Consider the following 10,000-nt stretch of genomic DNA (forward strand, 5'->3'; position numbering starts at 1 on the left):
TTCTTTGCCCCCTTTTACACCTCATTAAAGGAAAAGCAAAATGACCTAAAGTGGGGTCCCCTTAAAGAAGCAGCCTATTGCCAAACAAAGAATGCGCTAACAACCGCTGCTGCTCTCAATTTTCCAATGACAAATTCACCTCTCCTATTACGGTAGTCTTCGAGCAGGTGGTCAACGACTCACCTCTTTGGCTTTCTTCAGTAGAAAACTGACAAAGGCAGAAACTGCCTTCTCTGCCTTCGACTACACGTTGCACTTCTTGGAAGGTCCCCCTTTCGTCATTCACACGGACAACATGCCTCTGGTGCACACCTTCCCTATTCAGTATGACGGCTGGTCGGCCCGTGAATGCCTACATCCCTCAGCCGTGGCTGAATACAATTGCACCCTTCATCGTGTACCTGGGAAAAGGAATCACGTTGCTTATACCCTGTCAAGAAACACATTGGCCGCCAGTCACCTAGGATCGTATTATAATGGCTTAGTGGAACCCCAACAAAAACATCCAGAGTACCAGGTATAAAGGACATCCTGCACACCCCTCCATTGGGAGAACGTCCCTCATGATGACTAATGCTGCCGTCTTCAGTGACATCAATACTGGACCTAGACCTAGACAATGGATACCTTCTTCTATGCATCAGCATATGTTTGATTTGATTTACGGCCTCTCATATCCCACGTTCTATTGCACAACTACTGAAGACAAAGTTAATTTGACTTGGCATTATAAAGGATGCTAAGGATTGAGTCCGCATCTGTACTTCCTGGCAAACCTCAATAGAAAATCAACACACGGATTCAGTTGCAGGTACATTTCCTCAACCTCAGCAGCATTTTGCCCACTTTAACGTCGATGTTGTAGGTTCCACACCCACATCACAAGGACATCGTTACATGTTTAGCATTATCTACCGCTCAAGTCATTCACCTGAAGCCATACCCAAGGAAACTGCAACTTCCGCCTCATGTACATCTGACTTTCTCTCAGGATGGATAGCGAGATTTGTAATCCCTTAACATATTACTTTCAACAAGGGTACCGCTTTCTCCTCCCAATTGTGGATATCATTTCTAAATCTCCTGGATATCATTCTTCCACAGACAATTGCATGCAATTAACAACTAACAGAATGGTTGATCATTTTGACTGTACCCTCAAAGCAACTTTGACGTCCCACTGCAAGAACTTCAACTTGTTTACCCAGGTTTCCTGTGCCCTATTACGACTAAGGACCATTCCTATGGATGCCTTGTATATCTCTGTAACTGAAATGGTTTATGGTGACCCGTTGGTTGTCCTTGCCGAATTTTTTTCCGTCTGCAACCTAATCCAACAACCTTCAGCACCTATGTAATGTTTTGGGAAAATTAACATGTCGTTAGATTTATAAGCCCCAAACTAAGTAACACATACTGACAGATCTGCACTTTGGAACACACGTTTTCCAGAGCAACAACACTAGGAAGCCACTGTAAACTGCCCCTTACACGGGACTTTTCCTCGTGATCCGTCGTACGGCAAAAGCATTCCTCCTCAAAATGCGTAGCAAGAAAGACAAGTTCTCCATTGATCTCATAAAGCCTGCATATCTCTCTCCAGATGACTCGCCTATAGTCCTGTACAAAAATAAATATAACTTATTTTTCTGTATAAATTTTTTTTTTCTAATTTCTCACGCAGTTTTGTGTGGACTTGAGTGGGGTAATTTTTTGTTATATGTTCTGTGTACATGACTGTTTTTTGTAAAATGTCTTTACAGGCTTTTTGGAATGTAATTTTAAATTAATTTGCATAATGGCCTTATCTGTTGTTGGGTGGTCTTAAGGACCAAGACAAGCAATAATTCTCGGGAACTAATCTTTGTTTTGGTTTCCGAGCTAACGTGTGACACGGCGGAGAAATGGTCGCCAGTGAATTCTGCTACTTCAACGGAGAGTGTAGCTTAAGGGGTTCACTCTCGCTTTTCACTTTTGGACACCGTGGGTACTGAGCTGCTATGAAGAGCGCTAAACAGACTTGTTGAGTGGAAGACATTTACTACAAATGGATCCTGTCGACGTTTGTGCTTTCATTTTGAAAATGGCTCTTTGCTAAATACAGGCTCACTCTCTCTCTCCCCATCTCTGGACTTTGCATCTTGCACGGAGCGCATGATTGATATAAAATCCTTCACTTAAGCCATACATGCTTCACCCTTTAGCTAAGGTAAGGCCATTAGTGTCTTTTAGTTGAGGTTTCAGAAGTCCTGACGTGACCTAAAATAACAATAAAATAACTCTGTAAGGACAAGTTACGTAAAACTTTTCATGTATTATGCATCCGTAATAGTTTTGTTACTTTATTTTTTCTCGTACAGTTCTGCGAGTGCTAGTGTTACAGTTGGATTGTATCGATCAGTCTTAGCCCATTATACGGATGGTGTTGTTTTCCGCTGGTAGGTTATTAATTAGTTACTGATATTATATGTCGATATTATTTATTTGAGAATATTTGACATTGTTGGTCTACCTGTAATTAGTTCACTTTCCTTCTTGTTCATTGTAGGTGTGGTAGGCTTACCTGGGTACAGTAACGACCGGTAATTGTAACCTGACCAATTTATCCTCGATTGGTAATTAAGAATTTTTATGTATTGCCCGTAGATTAAGCGATATAGTTTCATATTAACGTTTGTGCCTTCAGTGGTAATTTTTGTTTATAATGTAACTGTCTAAACTTACAGGTTATGATGCAGAGTCGATAGCTGATAACAGAAAGGTCATTGAAACTAATGAGGATATTGTTAATTCAATAGGATTGTTCGTACTTTATACTTTTTTATTAAAATACTGAATTGAGTTTTGTATTTTATTTTTACCTCCATGTTTCACCACCTTAAAATATATATGTTGTGTTATCGATTTCGTTTTCTGTATATGGCGCCCAACGTGGGGCACGTCAGGTGGTGTATGTGGAGGTTGGTCGTTAGCTTACTTAGTGCTCGGTAAAGTCGGAATGGGGGGGAGGGGGAGAGACGTGTTTCGCTTTATTTTCCAATTTTTTCGGTACGGTTTATTTTAGAATTGAGATTTTTCCCTCGTTGAAGCATTATCCGCGGTGTCTATGTGAACTATTTTATATATTTGCTTATTCAACTTGTTTTTCCATTTGGAAGTTGTTATTGTCTATTAAGCTCTTTTATTTAGAGGGTGGTGGTAAGTGTTAAGTTGCTATCGCATTTAAAAGACTAAGAATTTAATATTTTTTGTATTTATTCCTTCACGATGTCTGATCTTAAAACATTAATCTCAAAACGCAAGGTAATCAGGAAGAAGGTTACGGATATTTATAATCGTATAGAGTCCATTTCGACTCTCAGTGCTGGGCAAAAAATTTCTGAAAGAAGTGTACTGCTAAGTCATAAAAGACTACTTATTGATCTGAATGATGAAATATTTTCCCTTAGAATTTCGGATGTGGAGTTCAGTGAGGATGCTAGGGAGTCAGAGATTGCAACCTGTATTGAATATTTTGATAGGATAGAATATTGTATTCCTCACCTAGAGGTGGCATCTGCACCTGGAACTGTTGAGGTTGCTAAAAGTCTTCTTAAACAGCCCACAGCTCCATTACCAAAGTTCAATAGTACGGATGGGGAGGATTTCATTAGGTTTATATCAGAGTTTGAAAGCACTACCCAATCATTTAGTTACCCAGACAGAGATTTGTTACTTCTTTTGAGACAGCAGGTAGAGGGAAGGGCTAAAGTTTTGTTGAATTCGTTGGAAGCTGACAAACAGACTTACAAGGACGCCAAAGACTTGCTTAAGTTAGCCTTTGCCTCGGAAGTAGTTCGTAAAACTTCTACTATAAAAACATTGACGAGTTTAAGATTGGGGGAATCTGATGACCCTTTTAAGTTTATTTCCATTTTAAGAACAGTTGTTGAGTCTGTGAAGACTCTTCAAATGACTCCTGATGATTTTATTCAATATTTCATGTGGAATGGACTTAATGACAAGTTTAAGAGGGAATTGGTTCAGATTACTACAAAGACTTATCCTTCTGTTCAGGAGATAATGGACAATTTCTTTATTGCCTGTGAGAGGTATGCGAATTGCTTGAAAAGTGAAGTTTCTTTACGTACCCTTCAATCTAGTGTTAGACAGAAAACTACTAGTTTAGCTATTAAGACATTGCCTGAGGTTAGGTTTTATTGTACACTTTGTGTAGAAGGTGAAAATAATCATTCTATATTTAAATGCAAACGTTATGACACTCCAGAAGCAAAGCTTCAGCGTTTGAAATTACTAAAAGGATGTTTTCGATGTGGGAATCTTAACCATATGAGTAGGCAATGTAGATTTGAATTTCGTCAAAAGTGCGTGAAATGTTCGGGGCTTCATTTTCACTGTCTGTGCTCAAAGTCTTCTGAAGTTAAGCTTTCGCCCCCTGAAGGAAAGCATAAAGAAGGTACTCCAATACATTCGGGTAAAGCTGATGTTAAGAGGGAAGCTTCCATTAATGAAGTGAATAGTAGTATTGCAGTTCTTCGCAGTATTGTCAATAAGACAGTACTCCCTTCCTTTTCATTTACTGTCCCTGGAGTGGATGGTATTTTTAGAGGTCTTAAGGATAGCTGTTCTCAGAGTTCCTTTGTTACAGAGAGCTTGCTTAATAAGTGTAGTTTGCCTGTTCTTGAACCTAGTGTAAAATTAACTGTTAATGGGTTTAATGGTTCTAAAGAATATATAAGCAGACTTATTCAACTTCCTATGAAGTTCGGCAATTGTATTTCAAATGTTCCTGCACTTGTGGTTCCTAGCATTAATATAAAGTTAAATCTTCCAGGGTTAGGCAAGATAGTGGAATCGTTCGAGAATAAGGGATTCATATTGGCAGATAAGAAACTTTGTAAAGACAGTGACAGTATTGATAATGTTCAGGTTTTATTGGGATCTGATGCACATTACGCCTTAATGGGTAAAGATGTAGCCTTTGGTTGTAACCCCCCTTCAGTATACACTGAATCACAGCATGGTATTTTGCTAATGGGAAACCTTGAAAATTTGAGCAAAAATATTAAATTTTTGGGTCTGCCTAATATTTGTAATGAGAGGTTAGAAGTAATTAATCCACTACGTTCAAGCAGGACTGATTTTTCCTCTTGCTCCCAAATTACTACCTGTTCTTTCTTATGTAAAATACAAATTGACTCTCTTTTGGATGATGAAGTGTGTGACCTACATTACAAGGAACTTGAGGTAGGCAGCAACATAGCAGTGTTAGATGATAAAGGTCAGATTGTAGAATCTAAATTGCTCAAGGCTACTGATGAAGTGCTTGAACACGAATGCCGCCGCTTTTTGAATCTGGACGCCAATAGTGCTGAAAGTATTATGTCAGAGACTAATCAGAAGTGGGTGAATTTTGCGTTGAGTAATTTTTCAAGGGAAAAGGATGGAAGTCTTATAGTTCCCCTCTTGTGGAATAGCAAAATTGCACATAGGTTATCAACTAACGAAAATCTCTCAAGGTTGATACTAAAGGCAAATCTTAAGAAATTACGGAAAAAGGATGGGCATTTGCAGTTAGTTGATCAGGTAATTAGGGATCAGTTAAAAGATGGAATAATTGAGAAGATTTCAGACTTAGATTCATTTAAGGCAGAGCATCCAAATTATTCATTTCTCCCACACATGGCTGTTTTTAGGCCTGAGAAAGAAACCACAAAGTGCCGTATTGTGTTTTTGTCTAATCTCAAAGAAACTGTCAAAGTTAAGTGTGGTTTCTCTCATAATCAGTGTATAGATCCAGGACCTAACCTTAACCAGAAGCTGTCTTCAGCCTTCTTACACTTGAGGTTTGATAAGTTGTTATTAACGTATGATCTTAAGAAAGCTTTTAACATGTTGTCCTTGAACAATAATGATCAAGCTAGGTTGCTGTTTTTTTGGTTAAAAAATGTACAGAAGAACGATTACTCTCTTGTAGCCTACAAGAATGTTAGACTTAGTTTTGGTCTTCGTTGTAGTCCATTTTTACTCATGCTAGCTCTGTATTATATACTAGTGCACCAATATGAACCTGACCCACAGCTGAGGAACCTTAAGTTATTGTTGTACTCTCTATTTTATATGGACAATGGAGCTGTTGGTTCTGCTGATTCTCAGTATTTGAAGTGGGCTTGTTCACAGTTGCCGTATATTTTCAACCCATATAAGTTCGAGATACAACAGTTAGTAACAAATGATGTTACCCTTCAGGCTGAAATTGATGCAAAGTTGGAAACCAATACTCCGGTTGAGAATAGCCTTTTTGGTATTGTATGGAATAGGGCTGATGATGTAATTTATACTAAGGAAATCTTGCTAAACCCAGATGCTGATACAAAACGTAAGGTTTTGCAGACTATTGCCAGTAACTTTGATGTGTTTGGTTTTAATATTCCTGTCTTTAATAGAAGTAGACTTTATATGCATAGACTTCAGTGCTCAAAGGAGCTGGCTTGGGATCAAGTACTATCCCCCAGTCTCCAAAGGGAATGGAGGAACATTTGCAGGCAGGTGAATGGTTCCCAGCCGGTGAAAGTCCAGAGGTTCATTGGGCAAAGAAATGGAAAAATTAGACTGAAAGCATTCACAGATGCAAGTCGTGATTTTTATGGTACTGTGGTATATATTGAAGATATTGACTCGGGTGAGATTAGCTTTTTGCAGGCAAAGAACCGCTTGATCAATAAGTTGTTGAAAGGTAAGTCCGTTCCAGCACTGGAGTTGAATGCTATATCATTAGGGGTAGAAACCCTGATGGAGATTTATAGAGATCTGGCTGATCCTTCGTGTGTGAAGTCCATTGACATTGATGGCTTAGATTTGTACTGTGATTCCAGTTGTGCTTTGCAGTGGCTGCAAGCATCAGAATGTACATACTCCAAAATGCAGAAGCATTCAGTATTTGTACAGAAGAGGATAAGCAATATCAGGAAATTATGTGAAATTAAACCTGTCAGTTTTATCTTTATAGCTGGAAAAGACAATCCGGCAGACTGTGTCACCCGATGCCTTTCTCCTAGACTTGTCTCTAAATCATTCTTTATTTCAGGTCCTGAGGTGGTGCCTGGCAATGAGTTTCTTTATTTCACAGTTCCTAGCTCAAACACTAATACCCTTAGTATTTCTGTTGCTGAGCAGAGTGCGTTTCCAGGTGAACCTCTTCTTGAACATGAGAAATATTCTACTTTAGAAAAGCTTAAATTGATTTACAGGAGGGTAATGCTTTGTGTTGACCACTGGAAGAGGAAAGCGGGAGTTGAAGTAGAGAATTTGAATAATGTAAACTATTCTGCTTTAGCTTTAAGGAAATTAATTCTAGAAGATCAACAGAAACACTTTATGGAAATATTTTCTTACTTCAGACTCTCAAGTAAACCTTTGAAGGATATACCTCCACTTGTGAGCCAACTTAATGTGTTCATAGATTCAGATGGCATTTTAAGAGTAAAATCAAAGTTCAAGAAATGGTATGGACATAACAAACAGTTTCCTATATTGCTTTATCCCAAGAGTTATTTGACTAAACTAATTATAATGGATACACATGCCAAATTATTGCATGGTGGTTGCTATTCTGTCCTATCTGAGCTTCATAAGTGCTTTTTCATTCCTAAACATTTTTCTGTCATTAGGAATGCCATTAAACAATGTGTTTCATACCACAGGTTTAACACAAGAAGTGTGAGATTGAACCAGAACACTTATCGAGAATTTCGTTCTAGTCCCCCTGCTGTTCCATTTTCTAATATTTTTGTTGATTTCATTGGACCATTTAATGTTAAACAGGGAGCTGAAAAGATGAAGGTATGGATTTTGTGTTTCACCTGTACTTGGTCAAGGGCTATTAATTTGAAGATATGTCGAGATTTAAGTGTGAATGAGTATTTGAGAGCCTTTTCATTACATGTTTTTGAATATGGATTTCCGCAGCTTTGTGTTAGTGATCCAGGCTCGCAGTTGGTGGCAGGAGGTAACATAATCACTAGCTTCATCAATGATCCTGACACTAAATTGTATTTGGAGTCTAATGGCATTAAGCATGTAAAGTTTCAGCAATTCTTTAAAGGCCATAGTGAGCTAGGATCACTTGTAGAGTCTTGCGTAAAATTAGTGAAGAAACTTATTTTTTCAGCTATTAAAACTTGGGTACTTTCTTTGCCTGATTTTGAATATTTAGTGTGTAATGTTGTTCATTTAGCTAATAAGAGGCCAATAGCCTTTAAGGAATCTTTAAGGGAGACTGAGGCAGATTCTTGCCCAGAGCCCATAACTCCAGAAATGTTAGTCAAGGGGTATGAGCTGGTGTCGTTAAATTTAATTCCAGATTTACAAGAGGTACCCGATGATCCTGAGTGGAAGATGAGTAGCAGCCCTACAAAAGTAATAAAGGATGAGTATGAAAAACTTCGTAAGGTTAGGTATAATCTTCTAGAAGCTTACCAGAATGAGTTTTTAAGTACCCTGGTAGCTCAGGCTGTGGACCGCAAGGACAGATATAGACCAGTTTGTCACCAGAAGTTGGGCATTGGTGATATAGTCCTCATCAAAGAACCAAACACTAAAACAATTAATTTTCCATTGGGAATTGTGAAGGGTATAGAGGAGAATGATTTGGGGGAACTTACTGGGGCTATTATACTTAAAGGGAAGACTCGTGAGTTGATTAAAAGACATGTCACTACTTTAATCCCTTATCTTAAGGTAGTTCCAGATGCATCCTACAAGTCAGATAATGACGACAAACAGAGCTCCCGTAAGTTGTCTATTAATGAGAGTTCACCCCAAAGGACTCTCAGGAAAGCTGCCATTAGGAGCAGAAATTTGACTCGACTTATGTTATAGTTATAAGGTATGATGCAAATTTCTAGTGGTGAGAAATTTGCATCCTGTGCCCTCCAGTGTACAAAAATAAATATAACTTATTTTTCTGTATAAATTTTTTTTTTCTAATTTCTCACGCAGTTTTGTGTGGACTTGAGTGGGGTAATTTTTTGTTATATGTTCTGTGTACATGACTGTTTTTTGTAAAATGTCTTTACAGGCTTTTTGGAATGTAATTTCAAATTAATTTGCATAATGGCCTTATCTGTTGTTGGGTGGTCTTAAGGACCAAGACAAGCAATAATTCTCGGGAACTAATCTTTGTTTTGGTTTCCGAGCTAACGTGTGACACGGCGGAGAAATGGTCGCCAGTGAATTCTGCTACTTCAACGGAGAGTGTAGCTTAAGGGGTTCACTCTCGCTTTTCACTTTTGGACACCGTGGGTACTGAGCTGCTATGAAGAGCGCTAAACAGACTTGTTGAGTGGAAGACATTTACTACAAATGGATCCTGTCGACGTTTGTGCTTTCATTTTGAAAATGGCTCTTTGCTAAATACAGGCTCACTCTCTCTCTCCCCATCTCTGGACTTTGCATCTTGTACGGAGCGCATGATTGATATAAAATCCTTCACTTAAGCCATACATGCTTCACCCTTTAGCTAAGGTAAGGCCATTAGTGTCTTTTAGTTGAGGTTTCAGAAGTCCTAACGTGACCTAAAATAACAATAAAATAACTCAGTAAGGACAAGTTACGTAAAACTTTTCATGTATTATGCATCCGTAATAGTTTTGTTACTTTATTTTTTCTCGTACAGTTCTGCGAGTGCTAGTGTTACAGTTGGATTGTATCGATCAGTCTTAGCCCATTATACGGATGGTGTTGTTTTCCGCTGGTAGGTTATTAATTAGTTACTGATATTATAAGTCGATATTATTTATTTGAGAATATTTGACATTGTTGGTCTACCTGTAATTAGTTCACTTTCCTTCTTGTTCATTGTAGGTGTGGTAGGCTTACCTGGGTACAGTAACGACCGGTAATTGTAACCTGACCAATTTATCCTCGATTGGTAATTAAGAATTTTTATGTATTGCCCGTAGATTAAGCGATATAGTTTCATATTAACGTTTGTGCCTTC

At 38.3% G+C, this 10,000-nt stretch overlaps 1 protein-coding gene and 1 long non-coding RNA gene across 2 annotated transcripts in view; both read left to right on the forward strand.

Moving 5' to 3' along the window:
- Nucleotides 1–1,704: 1,704 nt before the first annotated feature.
- Nucleotides 1,705–8,880, forward strand: LOC137647891 (uncharacterized). Its single transcript, XM_068380844.1, has 2 exons — nucleotides 1,705–2,209; nucleotides 2,361–8,880. Exon 2 carries the CDS (start codon nucleotides 3,268–3,270, stop codon nucleotides 8,878–8,880), a length of 5,613 nt encoding a protein of 1,870 aa, XP_068236945.1. The 5' UTR covers nucleotides 1,705–2,209; nucleotides 2,361–3,267.
- A 794-nt stretch (nucleotides 8,881–9,674) lies between these two features.
- LOC137648393 (uncharacterized) overlaps nucleotides 9,675–10,000 on the forward strand; it is a 418-nt gene continuing 92 nt past the window's right edge. Inside the window, exons 1-2 of the long non-coding RNA XR_011045608.1 lie at nucleotides 9,675–9,754; nucleotides 9,865–9,931. This is a non-coding gene — a long non-coding RNA (uncharacterized lncRNA). The remainder of the gene's footprint in view (nucleotides 9,755–9,864; nucleotides 9,932–10,000) is intronic.

Source organism: Palaemon carinicauda, chromosome 10 (genome assembly GCF_036898095.1).
Source record: "Palaemon carinicauda isolate YSFRI2023 chromosome 10, ASM3689809v2, whole genome shotgun sequence".
Lineage (NCBI taxonomy): Eukaryota > Metazoa > Arthropoda > Malacostraca > Decapoda > Palaemonidae > Palaemon > Palaemon carinicauda.

Coding starts and splice junctions, on each gene's coding strand:
- LOC137647891 (XM_068380844.1), top strand. CDS start 3,268: ATGTCTGATCTTAAAACATTAATCTCAAAACGCAAGGTAATCAGGAAG.